At 35.6% G+C, this 24,518-nt stretch overlaps 1 protein-coding gene across 5 annotated transcripts in view; it reads left to right on the forward strand.

The window, feature by feature from the left end:
* SMAP1 (small ArfGAP 1) overlaps positions 1–24,518 on the forward strand; it is a 186,528-nt gene that overhangs the window by 140,091 nt on the left and 21,919 nt on the right. For all 5 annotated transcript variants that reach the window (XM_008013566.3, XM_008013567.3, XM_073006131.1 and 2 more), the window contains one exon: positions 22,157–22,247. In XM_008013566.3, coding sequence (XP_008011757.1) covers positions 22,157–22,247 — 91 coding nt within the window. The remainder of the gene's footprint in view (positions 1–22,156; positions 22,248–24,518) is intronic.

Below are 24,518 nucleotides of genomic sequence, written 5' to 3' on the forward strand. Positions count from 1 at the left end.
TTTTATAGTGAACTGTCAGTCAAACTTATCATCACCTTATCAACACACTGTGTTGTTAGCTTCAGTACATTACTAAATGTTTACCTATCATCCAGGGATAGTTTAGCTCATAATGGGTCAAATGGATAGGCAAAGGATGGACAGATACGGAACTAGCTGTGTTTTTCCTACTCAGAGGTTAGACTGGAGCCCAGTTTTTAATGACACAGATAATCCTAGCATTTTACAAAATTTATCTGCTGTAGGTTTGTTCCTGACCTTGGCATTGCTCACACTAATTGCTGATAAGTGGTACTGTACTGATTAAATAAATATGTTCGTTTTTAGTGTCTTATCTGGGTACAATAATTTACTGTCCCAAGGATTTTCTGTAATGCTAACCAAAATGTTAAGGTAGAATACCTACCCATTGGACCAAAACTATAGGTTAAGATTAAAGTCTCATTTCTTTGAATGTAGTTGTATAAAATACAATACATAAAATTGAACAAGTAAATTACCTTTTTAGTACTTTATGATGGGCAGTCCAATTGTGTAAGTTACCTTGGCGGTCCTGATGGTTGGCCCATAACAATTGCATAAAATATTTGTGGAATTTGATTCCCCTTGTAAAGGCCTATGTATATAAGATGTGCGAGAAACATAATTATACAAAAAACATTTTTAAGGTCCTCTTTAGAAAGAATACTTTTTTGGGGGGACCAGATTGCTGAGCAGGCAACCTGTAGCTAGAAAGGAGAGAAACCTTCCATGTGGCATCTAAAAACTTTTAATTCTATTTCATGCCCCACCCCACTGTTGATAGTGGAATGTAGGGATTTTAAAGACAGGATCGTTCCTTTGAGATGAAATAAGCTCAAAAGGCAGTTAGACTGAAACAGGATGATTGCTCTCAATCCCCATACACTCAAGGTATGTTTTTTTTAAGTTTATATAGACATATGTTTATATTTGCATATATGCATTTGTGTATGTTTGTTCATTATTTAAAGAAATGCATTGACAGGTTTCTGAGAGGAAGTCTTGGGATTGAATGTAGCAATTCTTAGAATGTCTGCAATGTGTAAGGCAGGCTAAAGGGTTGGAAGGAATATAAAAATGATGAAAACAGCTTACCCTCAAGAATCTTAAAATTCAGGAAGAACTAGTGATTGAAAGGGGATGATATATAAATAACTCTAGCAAAAGGCAGATATGATACAATAGGAGACAGAGTGTGGAGGTTTGGAGAACTGAGAGATACCATGTTGGGATTATTAGGAAAGTCTTCATGGAAGTTGTTTACATTTGACATGAGCTTTGAAAGGTTGTTAGGAGGAGAGAGCAACAGGCAGAGGGAAGAACATTAAAAGAATGGAAATTGTAAGGCATATTTTGGCAATTGTCCAATTTAACTGAAGTATAGGACAAAAATGGAGTATAAACCAATAAAGATAATATTGAGAGGGCCTTAAATTTCGTGATAAACAGTGGATTGTTTCTGATTTTGAGTATGGAAGTATACTTCATTTTAGTAAGATGAAATCCTGGCTACAATATGTAAGATGGATTAAAGGGAGGTGAGGTTAGAAAAAGAGAAACTAGCTAAAAAGCTCTGGGAGAGAGATAATTGGAGCTTGATATACAGTCCTATTTATAAAGGTAGATTAGCCAGCATCTGCTTCTCAAAGAATGATTGAAATACTTTTTTACTTTGCCTTTGAACAAATAGCCTTACCAAACTCCGAGGTCTGCTGTGTCAGATTCATTTATTTATTCACTCAGTGAGTTTTTATTGAGCAGTCACTGTATGTCCAGCACTAGAGCTATAGTAAGAAACAAAACAGAATATCCTGCCATCACATATAATCATTTCAAACATATATGGTGCTTTATCAATAAAAGGTATTAGTGTGATTGTTAGTAATTATCACTACCACTGCTTTATGTTAACCAAAAGCCTAAAATATTATTTTGCCAACCTTGTATTTTATCTCCTAGAAGATTTTTTAAAAGTAATGATTAGGCTTTAAACTTTATAGCATTTAAAGATTTAAAGATTTGATAATTTGTTTTTAATGATAAATAGCATTTATAACAATTATAAAAGGGATAATATATAAAATGAACACAAAAGAAGCAAATATCTATTTCAGATATATTTGTGGTTTATGGATATTGCATTGCATCTAACAAGTCCCCCCAGTTCCATCTCTCCCACTTCCAGTCGGTAGATGTTGGTGACAGGACCCCTTTCCCAGAAGCAGTAGCTCTCAAACTATATTAGAAAACTGCCACTCCTGATTATTCTGATTCAGCAGGTTGGGATTGGGCCCGAAAGATTTGTATGCTTAACACACAGACTGAGGGAGATGAAATATAGCGAGAATATATACATACATACACACACACACACACACACACACACACACACACACATATGTGTGTATATATATACCATTTTCTCTGCTTCTTAACTACTAACACTGTTCAAGTCACACATTATTATTCTACGGAATAGATACTAGTTCATTGTCCCTATGTTTTCTCACCACACCTTAGGACCTTTATTGCTTTAGTATTGTAGACTTTAAATTTCTGGAACTGATGCTAGAAGGCAAAGCAATCCTTTTTTCATAGTTGATTTAAAAACATCTAAGGAAAGATCAATTTGAGGTTCTTTGATTCTTCTGATCTTTGGAAAGTTTAAAAGTGGTTTGTATAATCATAGTTTCTTGCAATGATACAAAATAGAGTCTTCTTTTCTGCAAGCTCTTATCCATTGCTTTCAGAAAACTGGGACTTTTTCTCTTCATCCGCAACTGTGGACTAAGGTCTTCACCTTTGTTAAAAAGTCCCTTTTAAATGACAACCAAATAGTCCAGGGCTTATTGAGAGTGTTCTTTGCTTTAAAAAGTTGGTTTTTATTGTTATCCCCTTTGTGATCATACTTCTGAGTTCTCAGAGTTGTTCACAGAGTTTAGGTCCTCTTTGGCCCCATCTCTTTGTTGATTTAAAGAGGCATCAAAAAATGAATTTGATATTTATTTTGTACAACCAGGCTGTTTTGAGTTCCCTGAAAACCAGGTAGAAGCCAATCAAGATCTGTAAGGGGCTGAAGGGTTACCCTTCAAACCCATTTCCGAAGACTAAGGATTGTGAATTTTAGAAATTGAGAATTGTCTTCGAAACAAAAGCAAATCAGAAGCAGATTGTGGATTTGAAATTAGAACTCTTATTTTCGTTAGATGAAAAAGTGTGTCTCCATACTAAAATAGCCAACAGTGACCTTGTTAGATTTGTGATTTGCTGCTCAAGAACCGTCAGCGTCAGGCATTTCTTTCCATTCCCACTTCTCCATTATTTTCACTTTCTCCTCTTTCTGAATTCTACTTTTGAATATTGAAGTAATTTTAGAGTTTCTGGAGTATATCAAATCTTCTTTATAATGAAAGCCTAATTTTGGATGGCCGAGGTGGGCAGATCACCTGAGGTCAGGAGTTTGAGATGAGCCTGGCCAACATGGTGAAACCCTGTCTCTACTAAAAAATTACAAAAAAAAAAAAAAAAATTAGCTGGGTGTGGTGGCGGGCACCTGTAATCCCAGCTACTCAGGAGGCTGAGCCAGGAGAATCACATGAACCCAGGAGGCAGAGGTTGCAGTGAGGCAAGATTGTGCCACTGTGCTCCAGCCCGGGCAACAAGGGCAAAACTCCATCTAAAAAAATAAATAAAAAAGAAAGCCTATTTATCTGGTTTTCATATTATGCTATTTTTGCCACATACAAATGTATGTGCAAGTAAAATAGAATAAAGAAGGTTATAATGGGGAATTCTTTTAGGAATTAGTATCCGGGAGGTACTTTTGGCCTTGAGGCAGGATGTTGAAGTAGAGAGGTTTCTTTGTCCAACCTGCTTTCCCTAGTCATCTCTCTCTTCTTTCCTGGCTTTCTATCCCTCTTGTCTTTCAGAGGAGAAAGTGGAGCTGGGCTGGGGGATGCTAAATTTGTGGTAATGGAGGACTGTCCCTATAGAGTGTTGGCATTCCTCAAACTGGATTGGAATACGTATTCACTGCTAAAGTATGGTCACAGCAGCCTTTTTATTTCCAGTTCACAGGAGAACTGTGCTAGTAACGTTTTCCCAATTTAAAATTTTCCTATGATCTTACTTTTAAAATATCAACTTTATTGATATTTTAATTCATATGTCATGTCATACAAGTCACTCATTATAAAATGTGTAGTTCAGTGGCTTTTCTTCTATTGGCAGTTGCATAGCCATCACCACTGTCAGTTTTAGAACACTTTCATCACCCCCAAAAGAAACCCTACAGCTATTAGTGGTCACTCCCCGTTTCTCCTTTCCACAGCTCCTGGTAACCTTTAATCTTTCTGTCTCTGTAGATTTACCTATTCTAGACATTTTATATAAACATTATTCAAGATACGGTCTTTTGTAGTGGTTTCTTTCACTTAGCATAGTCTTTTCAAGGCTTATCCATGTTCGTAGTATGTAACAGTACTGCATTCTTTTCTTGCAATTTTTTTTTTTTTTTTTGCTATTTTTGCAATTATAGAGCAAAGAAATGGTCATTCTCTCATCAACAAAAAGACAAGCTTCCAGTGGTTTTTAAAATACCATGCCTTAATGATGTAAGGGTAAAAAAAAGAACCAGAGTAACTTATGTTAGAACTTAATAGAGATATTTTAAATTTAGAATAAATATTTACAAGATGGATAAGTTCTATGTTCATTCATGATAGTTTCATTCAAAGGATGTTTCCTATTTCAGGTCTTCATATCATCAAAACCTGAAACATGTGGAATTAAAATTTGAGTTTGCTGTGTTTCCATTTTTATGGAAAATTTTAATGGAGCGTTTCAGTCTCCCTTTATTCTTCTCCAAAGCATAAAATAACTTGAAAATATACAGCAAAATTAAGAAGGTTGTTTAGACCCAGATGGTAAATAGTGAGCACTATTTATCGTAATATAATGAGAGTCAAATTGAATGCTAAAGGGGTACAGTTTTTAATTACAATAGAATATGTTGAAGTCGCATAAGAACTGTTATTTCCAAGATTTTGAAATAGGTTGCCCACATATATTGTACTTAAACTAAATTCTACTAAGAAGAAGAGTACATTCTCCTGAATTATAGTAATATGCTTTTACTTCAGATCGTTTTGGAAAAACCTTTCTTAGCCTGTGGTTTCAAACATTGGACTGGACTTGGAATCCACTATTACTATGTGAGATTCTATTTCCTGCCCATAAGGCTCTATAGGATAGTGGCTTCAGTCCCACTGTCTGCTTGCCTTTCTCTTTGATTTCTGCTCCAGGAAGATGCTTGCCTCAGTTCTGAGTCTGACTTATCTTAATGGATTTTTTCTTTTACTATTTTCTCATGTGTTTGGAGCTATAGGGATATGATTAAAGATAAGGTTCTGGAGCCATATATTGACCTCAGAATGTTATAAGCAAAAATATAAAAAATGATTTCAAATTCTTTTTGTATTTTTACCTTTAAGGAGTATCTTCTTTTGATTAAATATATAAGCATTGTATGTATTGGATGTATCAGTAGAGATATTGTTTATAGATTTTCGTGTCGTTTTTCTATAGGTAATAGTCATAATTGATGTTATGAGCTTTTTAAAGAAGAAAGGGAAACTCTTTAATTTGATGGTGATAACATATGGTATGCCTTGATACAGAGACTAGAGAAATATTATGAAAACTTTATTATTTAGGCTGGATGCGGTGGCTCACGCCTGTAAGCCTAGCACTTTGGGAGGCCGAGGTGGGTGGATCACGAGGTCGGGAGATCAAGACCATCCTGGCTAATACAGTGAAACCCTGTCTCTACTAAAAATACAAAAAATTAGCTGGGTACGGTGACAGGTTCCTGTAATCCCAGCTACTCAGGAGGCTGAAGCAGGGGAATCGCTTGAACCTGGGAGGTGGAGGTTGTAGTGAGCCAAGATCTTGCCACTGCACTCCAGCCTGGGCTACAGAGTGAGACTCCATCTTGAAAAAAGAAAAAGAAAACTTTATTATTCAAGATAATGTGATCAAGTGAGTGAGAACTTCCATCTAAGACAGTCTAGCAAATTTTTTTGGTTATTTTTTCCCATTTAATTTTACAGAGTGTGTTGATTTGCTTTTTTATAATAAGCATTATTTAGAAGTTTGCTTTTCGACTTTTTTTTTTTTTTTTTTGAGACGGAGTCTCGCTCTGTCACCCAGGCTGGAGTGCAGTGGCCGGATCTCAGCTCACTGCAAGCTCCACCTCCCGGGTTTACCCCATTCTCCTGCCTCAGCCTCCTGAGTAGCTGGGACCACATGCGCCTGCCACCTCGCCCAGCTAGTTTTTTGTATTTTTTAGTAGGACGGGGTTTCACCGTGTTAGCCAGGATGGTCTCGATCTCCTGACCTTGTGATCCGCCCTTCTCAGCCTCCCAAAGTGCTGGGATTACAAGCTTGAGCCACCGCGCCCGGCCGGCTCTTATTTTTAAGTAGACCAAACTGTCATATGTAAATAAACTAAATACAACCAGTAACAGTGGTTCAAGGGAATAATCAACAGCTGCTGGATTTAGACTTGTAAAGTCTAAAGTTTGATTTCTGTGTCCTTTTCTTCAGTAAATATCACTCTAGGTAGCACTTGAAGTTCCTATTAGAATTTCACCCACTCCCTGCCCCATTTTCTCAAGATTAAAGACAAAATTAAGAGGATTATTAAAAACTTTGAATCACTATTTAGGTTTATATCAACAAGATAAGTTTGGTCTGATTTTGAGTTTCATGTAAATGTAATCATACCATGTAACTCTTCCCCTGTATGGATTCTTTTGCTGATCATTGTGTCTGTGAGATTCATTCAAGTCATTGCATTCTCATTTTTTATTGCTGAACATTTTTCTATTGTCTGTCTACATATGCCATACTTTATTTTTTTATTCTGCTGTTAGCGGACATTTGAGTAGTTTCAGGCTTAGGGCTTCAATGAGTAAAGCTGCTATTATAAATATATGGCATTGTCATGAAGAAAAATATCCTAGTGAGTATATAAACTAGTATTTTTCTTATTCTGTGCTAATCAAGAATACAGAATGTCCTTGAGTTGAGAGGTTATCTTTAAATGAGTAAATTTAATTAGCCTGAAACAATATTGACTACTATGTGAAAAAAGCTCTTTCAGCCAAGATGGTTTGCTCTGTTCTTACTGTTTTGTACCAAGTTTTAAAAAGAAAGGATTGAATACCTAAAATAAGAATTATTACTTAACAGAAAGCAATAGTAAGATGGTAATAACTTTACTTTGTTAGTTAAATAACCATATACTACAATGCCCGCAAGCCTAAAAGAAGAAAACCGCCAAAGCTGTAATAGCTTATTAACACTTGCTTATTATTAAAGTAATTGTGATGATAAAGAATGTGTAGGTTGTAGCAGAATACTGTATTCTGCTTGTAGTAAATTGAAAACATTTTTTTTCTTCATGGAATTTCTAGAATGTTTTTGCAATCATTTGAAGCTTTATTGCAAGTGAGGCAATAAAAAGGGAAGAAATCCAATTACTTTATGTGCAAAGCTTTCATTTCCTAGTTAATGAAAGAAAGGCTTTTGTTCAGTAAGCATGCATGCTTTACAGTTCTTCTTAGTAAATTAGAAATTTCCTTAAATAGAAAATTAGGAAAATACTTCCTCAATATATACGCTTTGATAGAAGGTCGTTTTACTAAGTTAAAGCTTATACTTAAGAATGTTGCAGCCTAGGTGGAAGGGTCAACAATTAGTTTACATGGGTCACTGAAGGTAATAAAAATAGCAAGCACATACTTTGTGCTTAATGTTTGTGAGGCATTGTTCTAAGCTCTTTAAATATAGTATTTCCTAGTCCTCAAACAATAGTTATATCAGGTTGATACCATTATTATTCTCATTTATGATGAGAACCTGAGAGACAGAAGTTTGGCAATTTATTCATGGTCACACAGCTATTGAGTAGTGGCCATGCTGAGAATTGAACATGATCAGTCTGCCTTCAGAATATGTATCCTTAACCAATATGCTATATGGCTTTTCAGTCTATTTCTGTAACATCCAAAAATAGGAAGGGGAAGGAAAGCAGCAAGAAAAGGTAAGGGCAAAGAATCCCAACTCTGTTTCTTTGATTTTCTGCAGTTCGAACATGATGTACTTGCGTATAATTTTTTGGCCTTTTATCTTAGTTGATGTTCTCTGAGCTTCCTGGATGTGTGGTTTTGTATCCAACATTAATTTTGGGGAAATTCTGTCATACTGTTTCAGATATTTCTTACGTTCCATTCCTTCTTCTCCATCTGGTATTTCCATCACATGTACGTTACACTTTTTTAGTTGTCCCACAGTTCTTGGATATTCTTTTCCATTTCTTCAGTGTGTGTGTGCGTTTTTTTTTCTTCCTTTGCTTTTCTGTTTTGGAAGTTTGTATTGATATATCCTGAAGCACAGAGATTCTTTCCTCAGCTGTGTCCAGTCTACTAATGAGCCCATCAAAAGCATTCTTCAATTCTGATCTCTTTATTTCTTTTTGAATCTTTCTTAGAATTTTCATCTGTTTATATTACTATCTACTCTTGCATGTTGTCTACTTTTTCTGTCAGAGCCCTTAGCATACTAATGATAGCTGTTTTAAATTCATGGTCTGATAATTCCAACGTATCTGCCATAATTGAGTATGGTTATGATGCTTGATCTTTCTCTTCAAACTGTGTTTTTTACCTTTTAGTATGTTTGTAATGTTTTAATGAAAGCTAGACATGATGTACTGGGTAAAAGGAACTCAGATAAATAGGACTTTATTAATATCTTGGGGGAGGGGAAGTGTTCTGTAATCCTGTGATTAGGTCTCAGTCTTTTAATGAGCCTCTGCCCCTGGGTTATATACTTCACAAGTGCCTCTATCCTGCACCCCTTAGGTGAGACAGGATGGCTGGAGGGGACTAGAATTGGGTATTTTCCTTCCTCTAGGTTACAAAAACGCTCTAATAAAACTTCTAGCAGGTCAGGCTCTGGTAAAATAGTTTCTCTTTAGGGCAGGCCTTGTTAAAAAGAACAGAATGTTCCATCATATTTCAAAATACAGTTTTCTGTTGGTATTCATGGGGGATTGGTTCTAGGACCTCTTGCAGTTACCATAAACCAGAGATGCTCAAGTCTCTTATATAAAGTGTCATATTTGTGTCTAACGTATGTGCATCCTCCCATATACTTTAAATAATCTGTAGATTACTTATAATACATAATACAGTGTAAATGCTATGCAGATTGTTAGGCTGTTTTTTAATTTGTATTTTTTGTTGTGTTTTTTATTTTTTTTTATTTTGGATATTTATAATCTGTGGTTGGTTGAATTCATGCATGTGGAACCCACAGATAGAGAGCCAACCATAGTTATTTTTCAGTTCCCCCTGCTAGAGCCCAAGGTTTGTTTGTTTGTTTGTTTGTTTTCTTTCAATCTTCACTGTAGGAACCTGCTTGAGATCCTGGAGGTAAAACTCAGAAGGGTGAGGACTACCTTATGACTGGATCCTCTGGAGTTTTTATCTCTCAGACCTATCCATATTTGAGCCTCCAGCAGTTCATCAATTATAGTTCAGGTTTTCCTACCTTGGGACTGGGTTTCTATCCGCATAAGTTGATTCTGTGTATCTGCCTGTCTCTCTTGTTTTCAGGGCTACGGTTTGCCTTATGACTTCACTTCTTTGATAGACTTAAAAAGAGGTGTTTATTTTCCAGTTTGTTCAGCTTTTTACTTGTTAAAACAGAATGGTGGCTTGCAAGCTCCCTGCTTGCTGGACCAGAAGTAGAAAGTCTCGTAATATGAATCTTAAATATTATTTCAGCAGTCATAATGTTAATATGATAGCTATTATTATTCTTATTTTACTGATCAAAAGCTTAGGCTCACAGGGCTAGCTACATAATTTGCAGGCCCAGTGCAAAATGAAAATTAGAGACCTCTTGTTTGGAAAACAGGAATAAAAAGTACCATTAAAGGTACTAAAATATAAAGCTTTTTTTTCTTCCACAGTCTCTGTACTTATGAAGGTGTGTTTTTGTTACTTAATGTTGTTTTAAATCAAGAAAAATTAAATTTTACTTTCTTAATATGAATTTTATTGTATTATGCAGTGAAGTTTTAATTGCAAACATAAGAGCATTTAACCCATATATGGAATCAAAGAAGGGGTACACTTCATATTCTTAGCTTGCACATGCATACGTCACTTGTTCTTAGCAGAGCAGTGGAAACATGCAGAAACTAACTTTACTGTTTTTAGTTCACTTCTTGATACACATATTTTCTATCAACACTCTCTACCTTCAGTTTACCGATAAGAAAAGGAAAAAGAACTGTCGGCTGCCCTGTCTTTTTTCTTTCTCTGTCATCACTTTCACTGTATGTGTTGGCTAACACAGGGAAGTGGCATGAGTAAGATAGGATAGAATATTTTGGTCTTCCTTGTTTCTTAGAACACCATTGCCTTCTTTCTGCTTTTGAAGCAAGTTCTAGTAGGAACAGAAAGCATAGTCTCTTGCAGCTGTCAGTACCCCTACTCACCCTGTCTTAGAGCTAATATACTTATCTTGTATTCACTTGCAGTCTTGTACTGGAACTCTGTGCTCATGGAGCATCATGAGCCCTATATGCAGATGTACAGCAAGGAACAGTGGGGACACACGTATTGCACATATATCCTGTGCTTAAGCTTATGTCCCATCGGATTTACAAAATAGATATTCAAAGAGAAAATTATTACAAATTTCAAGATGGCCATAGGAAAATATTAAATGTAACATTGGGGTGCTGTGAGACTGCATACGTTGCAAACCTATGAAGCCAGCCATGTTCAGAGATACTAAGTGACTTGTTCAAAGTCACCCAGCTGGGAAGTGTCCATGCTGGGGTTAAAACTCAGGTGTTTGGCTAATTTTTTTTTCTTTCATAGTTTTGCTAATAAGTGGTATTATTAAAAAAAACTACTTTGTTTTTTCCTTCTCTGCAGACCTCCAGAATACTGTGTAAAAACAAGAATAACAATAGTGAGATGAGTGTTAAAGGTACAGTTGTAGTTATAGCCACTCCTGTTGGGTTTACTGCTTTTAAAAAATCTTGCTAATTCACTACTGAGGGGTGACTGGGCATTTGCATGCAATCCATAGAGTCTTACAAACAGGAGCTTACCATTGTCATTACCTGTTAATGACAGTTTTAGCAGTACTGTAGCCAATTCCTGTCTAAAGTTAAAGGCTCTAAGTATAATTATGATGGGTATTTCAAATGGGATACTTGTAAGAGTGAAAGCAGGCACTATTAAACAGTTAAGTTGGAATAACAGGCATCAACTGGAGTTACTTTGAGCAAACCGGGACTTGTGTTCACCTGCCTCATCATTCACACACATGCTAAGCCGAATAAGCATGCGAATCCTGTGTCGCCCCAGAAAACTGCTGTTTTCTAACTCCATCATTACACTGATCCACACTGAACCAGATTATGTTTGTGTCCATTTGCATAACTAGAGTATGAGTTTAAGATTAGGAAACATGTGTTCTTCATTTTTGTATCCCTAGTGCTTACTAGTCCTGGTATGTAACTATAAAATGTATTACTGCAACCACTACCAGCTACCATTTAAGAAACACTTATGTGCCAGCTACTGTGAAAGGCCCTCTCTTTAAATTATTTTGCTTAATTCTCACGAAAATCCTTCAAAGTATTGTTTTAAGGAAACTTACCAGTGTAGCCGTTCAGTATTTGGGATGAATAATAAGAAACTTTTTAGAATCATTTATGAAGCACTCTAGGTCATTCTTTGAGAAATGCTACAGACTAGGGAACCAGGAGATTAGAAATGGGCTCACATCTTAATTTTCAGAAGGAAAATGTAATGGATTATGAATGCTGTATCATTAAACTTGACATGGATTCTATGCAAAATTCAAATGGATTTTTTTTTTTTTTTTTTAACAACTTACTTCTTTTCCATAATCTTACCAGCATTCACTGGTTGTCTGCCATGGATTCTTTAAGAACAGTTCCTGGATGGCATGGTACTCATGCCTGTTATCCTAGCACTTTGGGAGGCCGAGGCAGGTGGATTGCTTGAGCTTAGGAGTTCAAAGCCAGTCTGGGCAACATGGTGAAATTCCATCTCTGCAAAAAATTAGCTAGGCATGGGTGGCTTGTACCTGTAGTCCCAGCTACCTGGGAGGCTGAGGTGGAAGGATCACCTGAGCCTGGGAGGTCAAGCCTTCAGTGAGCGGTGATTGTGCCACTGCACTCCAGCCTGGGCGACAGAGTGAGGCTGTGTCTCAAACCCCCCAAAAACAAAACAAAACAAAAATTAGCTGGGCATGGTGGTACATGCCTACAGTCCCAGCTACTTGGGAGGCTGAGGTAGGAGGATTGCCTGAGCGCAGGAGATCGAGGCTGCAGTGAGCTGTGATCTTGCCACTGCACTCCAGCCTGGGGAACAGAGTGAAACCGTGGCTCAAAAAACAAACAAACAAACAAACCAAACCACAGTTCCTATCAGACTAAGCTTGCTTATTGGCCAAGATTCTTAAATATGCTTCTGGTCAAGATGTAGACAGTGGGCCTAATGATCAGATATTAAGGTAGATTATGAACCGGATAGACAGCTATCCAATTAATAGAATTGATGTCAGTTTGGAGGAAGTTCTCTGCTTTCTTCAGGGGTCAATACTGGACTTCATTCTTTTCAGCATTTTTGTTAACTGTGGATATCTGTGCCATATTGTTCAGATTTTCAAATGACCAAGCGGTAAAGATTAGTTAAGATATCAAATGACAGAATAAATTCCTCAGATAGTGTTAAAATAAATGCCAACAAATTGGATAAATGTAAAATTCTGAAGCAAGTGTACCCAAACTCAACTGTCCTGAATATAGCACAAAAGAAAATGTCATTGAATTTTAGATGACCAAAGGTCTGATATGAATTAATGGTCTTCTTTTGCTTTGGAGAAGGTCAGCTCCACAAATTTATTCCTCCATTTGTTTTCTGCATGGCTGTAGCATAGAGAGTGTGGATAAATGGGTAGATGTTACAAATTGTGTGAAGAGGACACTTTCTAATACTTGTAATTGTCTGAATGTAAAATATGCTGTATCATCATATGTGGTGATTCCATAACACTGGAAGATTTTCTTACAGAGAGAATGAATGTGTAAGAGAGATGTTACAGTAGTGTTTTGTGTATCACATAATGGAGTCACTAAATGTCTTCAAGGCTGCTTCTACTTCTGAAATTTATGTAAATCCTTGATGACTTCTCCAGCCCAGTGAAATATTGTTTGGGACAGTAGTGTCCATAGGCTTTACAGAGAACATTTACTGAAAGATGTCCATATGATTGGGGAAATAAAATGTAGATTGTAATAAATTAAACCCTAAAAATATAATTTAATAAAGAATATTAAATTCAAAAAGAGTACTCTATGTGTTGACAGCTTTAATTTGAAAAAGATCTATATTATAAAGAATGGTAAACAAGAGAAAAAGAAACTAAAGATTTTGAATAAATAAGATATTGGGAATAAACAAGAATTATATATAAGATTTTTTTCTCACATAAAATAGTTTTAAGGTTGTATATAATTCAGTTTTGAAAGCATACAAATACAAACATAGTAATTATAGCTATCAATCTATGTAGGAATATAAGACTGATTTTTATTAAAGTATTTATAGCATATGGTCAAAAGACTTTATCTGAGTAAACAACTAACATAGGTAATATAGTGGATAATATTAACTTAGGAATTTTTTACTGAAAATTTTAGTAAAGGTTAAACCTACTATGAAGATTTCAGTAGGTAATCAGATGGGATAGTATTCTGGGAATTATGTGTTGTTGAGTAACTTGTTAGAATTTTCTGGATATATTTCAAATATCAAATACTACTGAGGCAGTAGATTAGTTTTTTCCTAAAGTATTGCTCTCACCACATCACAGTCACAAAGCCTTTCACCTGCAACAGTGGTGATCAAATCTTTCTTCCCCAGTGCAGTGCATATGCACAACACACTTCTCCAGGAGTAATCTTTTTTCTTTTCACTACCCCCTTTGAAAAACAGTGACATATATGAATGCTAGCTCTAGTTGGCTATTTATTTAGGTCCTTCCATGTTGTGGAAATAGAATAAAAATCTTCAGATTTATCTTTTATTCCTTACATGTAGAACTACAGGTCAGTCAGATACGTCCACCATCTAGCACCTTTCCCACTCAGTGTTCTTCACATGGTGCCATTGCCAATTCCAGGGAGGTCAGTGCTTCAGTGAGTAGTGATTGCTCCACTGCACCCCAACCTGGGCAACAGAGTGAGGCTGTGTCTCAATCCCCAACAGAACAAAACAAAAATTAGCTAGGTGTGGTGGTGCATGCCTGTAGTCCCAGCTACTTGGGAGGCTGAGGTAGAAGGATTGCCTGAGCCCAGGAGATCAAGGCTGCGGTGAGCTGCAATCTTGCCACTGCACTCTAGCCTGGGCAACAGAGTGAACCGTGTTTCCTATTTGACTGTTTCCTTTTTTTCCTACATACCTAAAAGTTAATGTCACTACCTTTATAAAATCCTTATCACCCGTGACTACTATTACCTTTGAACTTCAAATAATCATACTTTTCATGTGGTCTTTATAGTGTACCCTGAGTTAAAAAGTATTGCCATACTTGCTCTGACCCTCTATCAGATTGTGTTTTTTTGTTTGTTTGTTTGTTTGTTTTTTGAGATGAGTTTTTGCTATGTTGTCCAGCCTGTTTTCCAACTACTGGGCTGAAGCGATTCTCCTACCTCAGCCTCACACATATCTGGGACTACAGTCATGTGCCATCTGGCATGATTTTTTTTTTTATTGCAGTTTTCTGTTTTGTCATTGTAAGAATATGCATGTATTGTTAAGCATTGGGTAAATATTTTTAAATCTAATTTTTGATAGATAGAAATTATTCAGCAAAAGCCACTATGGCGCGGGGAAGGAACCCTGTTAGGAGATTAACCTTTGCCACAATAGCTACTTATGGAGCCTTTGGACAAATCATGTCATTTAATTTCCTTAATGTTAAAATGAAAAAGTTGAATGTAATACATTTTATGTTTCTTCTAGTTCTAAGATTCTAGGGATATTAAAGGAAACTGATTATAAATAGTTTAAACTAAGTTATAATTTGAGATGTCAGTTTTTAAAGAAAATTTTGAATAATTACCACTAGAACTTAGAAAATTATATAGCTTTCCTATTGTAGTATATATTTATGCTCTTGTCTACATTAACTGGCCAGCTGAAGAATAGTGAATCACCTTCTAGAGGCTCAGCTGTTATGTCTGTTATTTAAAGGGCTAGGAAATGGTGGTAAATGTAGGAGTTGGAACCTAAATAGTTTTTTATTCAATTATATTCTGTGGGGTAGCGATAATGAATCACAAAAAGATTGGGTAGTGAAGCTTCTGCTAATAAAAGCTTTAATAATTTGAATGAGACATCTGCTCAATATGAATCTAAGGAAATTACGTTTTATAAAATTGCTTTATCTAAGTAGACTTATGTTCTTGCTTGTTAGAAAATTTTGTTTAATAAATTATAGCTTGCCTGATTTTATCTACCCACAGTTGACTGCATTCTTCACTTATTAAAAAACAAATTTCCTATGCAGTGTTTTTAATAGCAGCAGAATTTAAAGTGGAGTGAGTCCGTATGTATTGCTTGCCATGTCTGAACTGAATGTGAGATATCAAAAAGATGACAGTTATATGAGGGAATGTGTGGTCATCAAGGTATTAATTTACTGTTATCACACGCCAGTAATCCCTGCCCGTAAATCCTAACAAGACAATAGCATTTTTATTCTTAAATCTTCTAAAATTTGGCTTTCAGGTAATATTTACTTTGTATTTATATGATAGCTGTATTTTAGGTATCTTAAATAACTGTATCTTGTAAGTCTTTGCAAAGTACAATACAATTGGTATGCTACAGAACAAAAGTACAAATTGATAGTTTATGTATTCATGTTTGTTGTTTAAGGTTTACAACCTTTATGTCTTGAAAATATTTGATAAAAACGACTTGTTGTGTTATAGGCAAACCTGGAAAAAGTTAAACATGTTCTTGAAGATTTTTCCATTTTAGAAAAGCTTTTCAGGAAGACATAATCTATTACACATATATCTGTTAACCAAAATGTTTAATTGGAATACATTTTAGAAATCTGCCGTTCCTCTCTACACATTAACATTGGTGATTTATGTTGTAAAGAAAGACAAAGAGCATCAAGTGTGCTTTACTGTAGAAACTAGACTTCAGAGTGGCCATGAGACAGGATTTTTAGCATGTACACAGGGTACTGCTGCTCTCTTCTTGATTAATCTGGATTATTTAAATTACCTTGTTGCTAAGATATTGTAATGAGGGACAAGAAGAAAATTATTCTGGACTTCCTATCTTATATCATTAGATTTGATTTTAATAATTTTAAATGTTTGATTTTTCAAATGCTGGATTCTTCAGTGTGACAAAAGAGAATTATTTCAACTGTCTCTTCCTAGTCCGATATCTGAGGCCAGCCATGATTTTCCCCTTCAGTCAGAAACTGAATACCTGTCTCGTCAACTTTTAGAATATGGCGGTATTAGGCAGTCCTAGCAGTGGTCATGGTATAATGATTGGAAGTAGTCTTTACTTATTTTTACTTTATTTTTTTTAACTTTTATTCTAGGTTTAGGGGTACATGTGCAGATTTTAGTTATATAGGTAAATTGCATGTCACAAGGGTTTGGTGTACAGATTATTTTGTCATCCAAGTAATAAGCATAATATTACCTGATAGTTTTTTGATCCTGTCCCTCCTCCCATCCTCCAACCTGAAGTAGGTCCCAGTGTCTGTTGTTCCTTTCTTTGTGTTCATGTATTCTCAATGTTTAGCTCACACCTATAAGTGAGAGCATGCATTATTTAGTTTTCTGTTTCTGCATTAGTTCACCTAGGATAATGACCTCCAGCTCCATCCATGTTGCTGCAGAGGACATAATCTCATTCTTTTTTATGGCTGTATAGTATTCCATGTGTCTATGTACCACATTTTCTTTATCCAGACTACTGTTGATGGACATTTAGGTTGATTCCATGTCTTTGCTATTGTGAATAGTGCTGCAGTGAACATATGTGTGGATATGTATTTATGGTAGAATAATTTTTATTCCCTTGACCATATACCCAATAATAGGATTGTTGGGTCAAATGGTAATTCTGTTTTAAGTTATTTGAGAAATCGCCAAACTACTTTCCACAATGACTGGACTAATTTACATTCCTGCCAGCAGTGTATATGTGTTCCCTTTTCTCCACAGCATTGCCAGCATCTGTTATTTTAAAAAATTTTTTTAATGATAGGTACTCTGACTAGTATGAGATGGTGTCTCATTGTGGTTTTGATTTGCAGTTCTCTAATAATTAGTGATGTTGAGCATTTTTTCATATGCTTGTTGGCTACGTGTAGTGATGTTGAGCATTTTTTCATATACTTGTTGGCTACGTGTATGTTTTCTTTTGAAAAGTGCTTATGTCCTTGCCAGTTTTTTAATGGGGTTGTTTTTTGCTTGTTAATTTGTTTAAGTTCCTTGTAGATTCTGAATATTAGACCTTTGTCGGACGCATATTTTGCAAATATTTTCTCCCATTCTGTAGGTTTTCTGTTTACTGTTGATAGTTTCTTTGGCTGTGCAGAAGCTCTTTAGCTTAATGAGGTCCCGTTTGTCAGTTTTTGTTTTTGTTGCAATTGCTTTCGGTGTAGAAGTAGTCTTTTGATAGGCTTTGCCCACCTTGATTTACTGGTGATAGTATTGGGTTTAAATATACAATGTAATGGAATAAAACACAGCACCTAGATATTTAAAAAATTTTTTTAAAAAACATTGAATCTATGTGTGTGTGTGTGTGTGTGTGTCTGTATCTTTATTAGGGAATTGCATGTTTTCAGGTTTTTTGGAACCTTCATAATGGCAGTGTATATGCAAAGATTTTCTTTATTCCATCTCAGTTTGTTTTGTGCTGCTGTAACAGAATAGCACAGACTCATTTAGAAACAAAAGAAGTTTATTTGCTCATGGTTCTGGAAGCTGAGATGTCCAAGAGGACAGCTCCAGCATCTGGTGAGGTCCATCATGCTGTATCATCCCATGGTTGGAAGTTGGAAGGGCAAGAGAGCACTCGAACAAGAGGGGACCGAAATTGTTTTTGTAACAAATTCATTCCCTTGATAACTAACCTATGCCTGTGGTAATGATTTTAATCTGTTCATGAGAGTAGAGCCCTTCTGACCTAATCTCTTACTAGGCTCCACCTTTCAAAACTGTTACATTGGGATTAAATTTCCAACATGTGAACTTTGGGTGACACATTCCAACAACAGCATCTCCTGAGTCTGTATTTTTAGTTATTATTACTCATCTAGGACTAGGAAAATATGTACTTACTTCCTGTCATTTTACACAAAAATCTGTAAAAATAATTTTAAATATAAATAAGAAATAACTTTCAATTTTTGTTAGAAAGTCTTTCAAGAAAACTATATAGAAAATTAGTAACTCTTAATGGATATTAAGCTCTAAAAGGTTAAGTACTTGTTACTCTATCTAGAATTTTAGGAAGTTTCCTTACCTATGTAGTTTGTGCTTTGGTGTATCTATCCTTAAATGTTTTTAAAATAAAAAAGTGAGGTTAATTTCTTATGTTTACAATTATCAATGAAGAAGAGTATCATTTGAATTTAATCTTTGTGGCTTTCACTAATATATATATGAAGACGTATATAATGTATATACTATGAAGACATAGAAGAGTAATCTCTAAAATCACCTTTGCCACACACTGATGTGTTCAGATTATGGCCTCCACAAGATTCGATAATGGAGGGATACAAAGTAGATTTTAAAGTGATCAGTCCTTTTGCTTTTTTGATTTGTGGGACAACCTTTCAGATGCCAACTCTAAGGATAATTCATGTCTGAATTGTTGAAATCCATCTAGAATAGCCAACTCTACTTGGAATAATGGGGTTTAGGGCATAAACATTTCTCATTCATAATTTGACCCATTGTAGGAGCAAAGGAGCAGACTGTCTTTAGAGCAGTGTTTCTCAACCTACCACTCTGCTAAGAAATACATTTTACATTATGATCCAGATTTGTGCTCACGTGTGTACAAATGTGCAAAACAACAATCTAGTAATATTTACCTTTCTTTTATGCAATGTACTCTGTTTTCTATTCTGTATCATTTTTATATGCCAAAAAAATGTTTAGTTGTGGCCCGTAAAATAGATTTCAAAAACTGCTAGTGGGCCCCACCTGCAATTTGATAAGCTGTTTAGGGTTTCCCTTATTCTTGCCTTAGTGTTTCTCTTTACTTTGTACAGCTATACATATGTTCTCATTTATATAGTTTCCTATGGAAATGGTTGATGACTACCCATTTAAATTGAAATGTTAGGAACATGAGAAGCTTTTAGAACACAGATACATGTGTGAACATCTGGAAAGAAAGATATTTTCCAAATTGTTTGCAGTAGTTCTGGGGGTGGGAGGTCGGGATTACCAGAGGACCTCTGCATTGCTCGATTTGGCTTTTTCTTTCCTTTTCAAACCATGACAGATAGTTTCATACTCAGCAGTATTTTAAAAGGTAGTTCTAATTTGGTGACAGACGCCTTATAAACCAGAGTTTCTATTTGAATTTTTTATAAAGATCCTTTTTAGCCTGAAGAGGTTCCAAAGTCTTAGGTCATAGAAAATAAATAGGAAGGAATTCCTCACAAGTTTGGTTTGTTTTATGCTTTTTTCCGTGGAAGAAGATGCAGTAAAATACACCCCCCCCCCAAAAAAAAAAAAAAAAAAGAATGCTAAATTTGGAGTGGCAGAAAATAAGAATTTTAGTTCCTGTATTCCTATTTGGCACATAACATCTGAGCCTCAGTTAATTTGCAGATTGAATGTGTGTTTGGCCAGATTATCTAAGTTTATTTTCAACTTCAAAGTTTTCTGATTTTTAAGCCAAAGTAAAATAGGGATTAGACTTAAGTACCTACTTAAAGACTACTTTAAGACACTCTCCAGGGTATTATAGGCTGTGATGTAACCATATGAAGACCTACCCCAGGAAGCTGCTAGGATCCTGCCCTGGAATATTTGAAGTTTGCATGCTCGTGGCCACACGATCCTCAGATTCCCTTGCAGATTTGATTATTTATAGTAACAGATTGAGTAATCAGTTGAAAAGAATTCCTTACTTCATGACTACAGGGAATATTTTTCTTGAAATTATTTTGAAATCCTTTTGATAAGCAAGATAAGTCTGAACTGTATTAGAGATTGAAAAGTGAAAGCATAGAGAATGTGAAATGGATTATATTAAACTTCTGAAAAGTATATATTGTTACAGGTGGCTAATTCTGTATTTGAGATAGTTATTAAAGACTTGACAGCTGGTAATAGTAGGCTAATTGATTAAACAATTCTAAGGGAGAGTATAGTGATTAAAAAACAAATAAGGATAGATACATGTTTTTAGAAGTTAACATATCTCTAGTAGCTAACAAAAAATGAACTCATATAACTAAGTTGTGAATTCTTTAGGTAGTTGTAGAAGAAATGATCTTGAAATGGTTTGACAAATGAATTGGTGTTTTCTTTATTTATTTATTTCGTTTTGAGAGACAGTGTCTTACTCTGTCGCCCAGGCTGGAACTGCAGTGGTGCAATCATAGCTCACTGCAGCCTCGACATCCTGGGCTCAAACAATCCTTGAGCCTCAGCCTCCCGAGTAGCTGAGACTACAGGTGTGCACCACCACACCCAGCTAATTTCTTCATTTTTTGTAGAGACAGAGTCTTGCTATGTTGCCCAGGCTGGACTCAAACTCCTGGGCTCAAGGGGTCCTCCCACCTTGTCCTCCTAAAGTGCTGGTATTACAGGTGTGAGCCACTGCACTCAACTGAAAGTTTTATTTTCTTAGTTTATTAGAAGTAGGCTTTAGAATTGATAATCCGGTAAGTGTAGGTTTTTTCATTCTGTCCTATACAGTGTTTTTTGTGAGAAAGTAAGTTTGGAATGTGTAACTGTGACTTGGGCTCCTGAGAACTAGAAGAATATATTTAAAAAGTAATTAATAATGTAGATTCAGGAAGAAAGTATATCAAATACCATTTCATTAGACTTTTCTTGGCAGTTGTGTCTCATGTATCATACAGTGTGTGGATGATGGGTTAACAGTGTGCTCATGAAGACTCTGAGGCCTCTCCAGTCTCAGCTAACAGGATGTATTAGTCCGTTCTCATGCTGCGGATAAAGACATACCTGAGACTGGGCAATTTACAGAAGAAAGAGGTTTAATTGGACTCATAGTTCCGTGTGGTTGGGGAGGCCTCACAATCATGACAGAAGGCAAGGAAGAGCAAGTCACATCTTATGTGTATGGCAGCAGGCAAGGAGAGCTTGTGTAGGGAAACTCCCCCTTAACATAAACAAATAGCACAGGAAAGACCTGCCCCCATGATTTAATTATCTCCCACTGGATCCCTCCCATAACACATGGGAATTATGGGAGCTACAAGATGAGATTTGGGTGGAGACACAGAATGAAACTGTATCATAGGAGTACATTAGTAGTAGCCAGGAAATAATATGAAATGCATTTCTTCAAAATGTATAATTTCATATAAAAGATGGGAATTATGGGATCTACAAGATGAAATTTGAATGGGGACACAGAAGTACATTAATAGTGTCTAGGAACTAATATGAAATGCGTTTCTTTAAAATGTGTAATTTCATATAAAAGAGCTAGTAGTTAAGGACAATTATATTAAGAGTTAAATTGTTTTATTCACAATTTTGGGGTCCCAATATGTAAGGACTGTCATTGCAACTTCAACAGTCATGTTTACTTGTTTTTTTATATAATGAACAATATTCTAGGTTTTATTATACTGTGTTTCATATACTTTTTTACACTGTTTATCAAAAACGTGTAATTAATTGGGGCTTAAAATTTTGTTAAATTTACTTAAGAAAAATTAATAAATCCAATTATTTACTTTAAAGCTGCAGAAGAAAGAAGAACAGCAACTGGAGCCTAAAAAAAGTACCAGCCCTAAAAAAGCTGCGGAGCCCACTGTGGATCTTTTAGGACTTGGTAAGTAATAAAAAATACAAGGTCGCTGATAGAGTTACAAAACAATTGAAACTTTTACTTGGAGTGAATATAATGGCTTTATCTTCAGTATGCCAAAACGTACCTGTTAACTGAATTTGAAAATGGTATGATTAGTTTGCTAACTTCCCACAAAAAGGAAATCTTTAATAAGGGAGCTGGTATCTGTCAGCACTTTCTTCACTGAAATACAAGTAATGAGTTACTTGGGGAAAAGAAGATATCACAGTAATCTTCAAAGGCTTGGTAGATGTGACATTTTAGTGCTTACAATAAAGAGTGGATTATTTTCTCTTCTCTGTCTCTCGAATTTTCAGTTTTGTGGGGGATTTTTCCCCTTAACAAAAAATTCTAGGGTAGCCTTATTGTAAAATGTGTTGGTTTAAAATAAAATTTAATTTTGGTTAACTGAAGCAACACATTTTGCATCCAAATCTAGTGACTAGATTCATATAACTTATTCAGTGATAATGAGAAGTGCTCGTTTTAATTTAATGTCTTGTTTGTTCTCATGGCTGAAAGGTATATGTAGTCTGTGTGGTAAGTAAGCAGGCCTTCATTCAAGGGATGTTTATATTGTGCTTATCTACAAATATTGTTAGCTTCTCTCTCTCTCTCTCTTTTTTTTTTTTTTTTTTTACATTTTTTTCTTCTAAAAGAATTGGCTTGATAAAAGGTTACTTTTAGTAATATCTGAGCCTTGGCACAGGAATAATTTAAATCTTTCTCTTTGTTTAGTTTGGAGAAAGATTGAGAAGGAAAAGAGTAAAAGGCAGTTAGTTGGAATAGTTGAACTTCATATACTGCTTTCCAAAAAATTGATCCTAGTTGTTATTGAGTAAATTGTTGTCTGTTTTAAGAATTATAGCTGAATGTTTTATTCATTTCTTAGGAAGCTGGTACATCATACAAATATACTCCCTGGAGGTACAATTCTTCTATCATGGTAAAAAGTTGTATATTAGAAATATAAAAAATAACTGTAATTTTGAAAATAAGGCTTCAGTCCAAGGGCTCTAAATACAATTATGTTGAATTGTAGTCCTCATAATTTCTTGTTTTATTTCCTTTACTGTAAATGAGAGAAAAAGAAAAACAATTATTACTAAAGTAAAAAAATATCTTAGTAAAACTGTAGTATATCTTTGTCTTCACTGCAGCTTCCTTTTTCAGTCTGCATTGTCTGGTTTATTAGTTTATAACTTAGAAATATAAAATATAATCTAGGCCTGATTCTTATCTTACACACTCATTCCATTCAACAAATAGCTACTGTCTACTGTGTGTCAAGGTACCATTGTAGACACTAAGGAGATAGATCTGAAAGAGGACAGACTACAACTCCTAACTTCTGGGGCTTTCATTCCATCTGGAGAGACAGTGAATAAACAATTAAATAAAATATATTGTAGGTTATAGGTGGTAAGTACTATAGATGAAAGAAAACAGAAATGGATGGTTGTAATTTTAAATAGGGTGGACAGGGAGGCATTCACAGATGTCTTATTGGAGCAAAGGCGTGAAGAATGTCTGGATATCTGGATCTGTAAGCAAGAGCATTCTGGGAAGAACACAGCAGATGGAAAGGCTCTTCAGTAGGAGCCTACTTGAAGTGTGCAAGGACCAGCAAGGATGACAATGTGGCTAAAGTGGAATGATCTGGGGGGAGAATAGTAACAGAGGAGACAAGGAAGGAAGGGGTAGGGAGGGTGCAAGCTGACTATAACAGGACTTGGTTTTAACTCTGAGTGACCTGGAAACACATTGGAGGAATTTGCTGAAAAGAAATAATCTGACTGTAGTATTTAAAGAATTATTGTGGTGGTTGTGCTGAGACTAGATTATCGTAGGGCAAGGTGGGCAGAAAAGGGTTTTTTTAAGGATGACATTACAAGATGTTTAGTGTTAGAAATGAACTGTAGAGAGGTAAATCTGATACTTTCAGGACAAGGACAAATTGCCCTAGCAGTGTCCTTGAATAGCCCGGAGTGAATGGGATCTAGTCGACAAACAGTATGAGTGGCCTTTGAGATATTCTATTATTGTTGGAATGATACTGCATAGTAAATAAGCCTAGGTTTCAACAGCTTACAACATTAAACATCTGTTTCTCTCTTTCTGTGGGTCAGCTAGGGCAGCTCTACTATAACTTCATTTGATACATTTTCTACCTTCCTGATTATTGTGGGGCACTGTTTACCAGCCATTTCACTATTGCATATGTTTCCTTATCTTCTACCACCTTGTCTCAAA

The sequence above is a fragment of the Chlorocebus sabaeus genome, chromosome 17 (genome assembly GCF_047675955.1).
Source record: "Chlorocebus sabaeus isolate Y175 chromosome 17, mChlSab1.0.hap1, whole genome shotgun sequence".
In the NCBI taxonomy this organism is placed as follows: domain Eukaryota; kingdom Metazoa; phylum Chordata; class Mammalia; order Primates; family Cercopithecidae; genus Chlorocebus; species Chlorocebus sabaeus.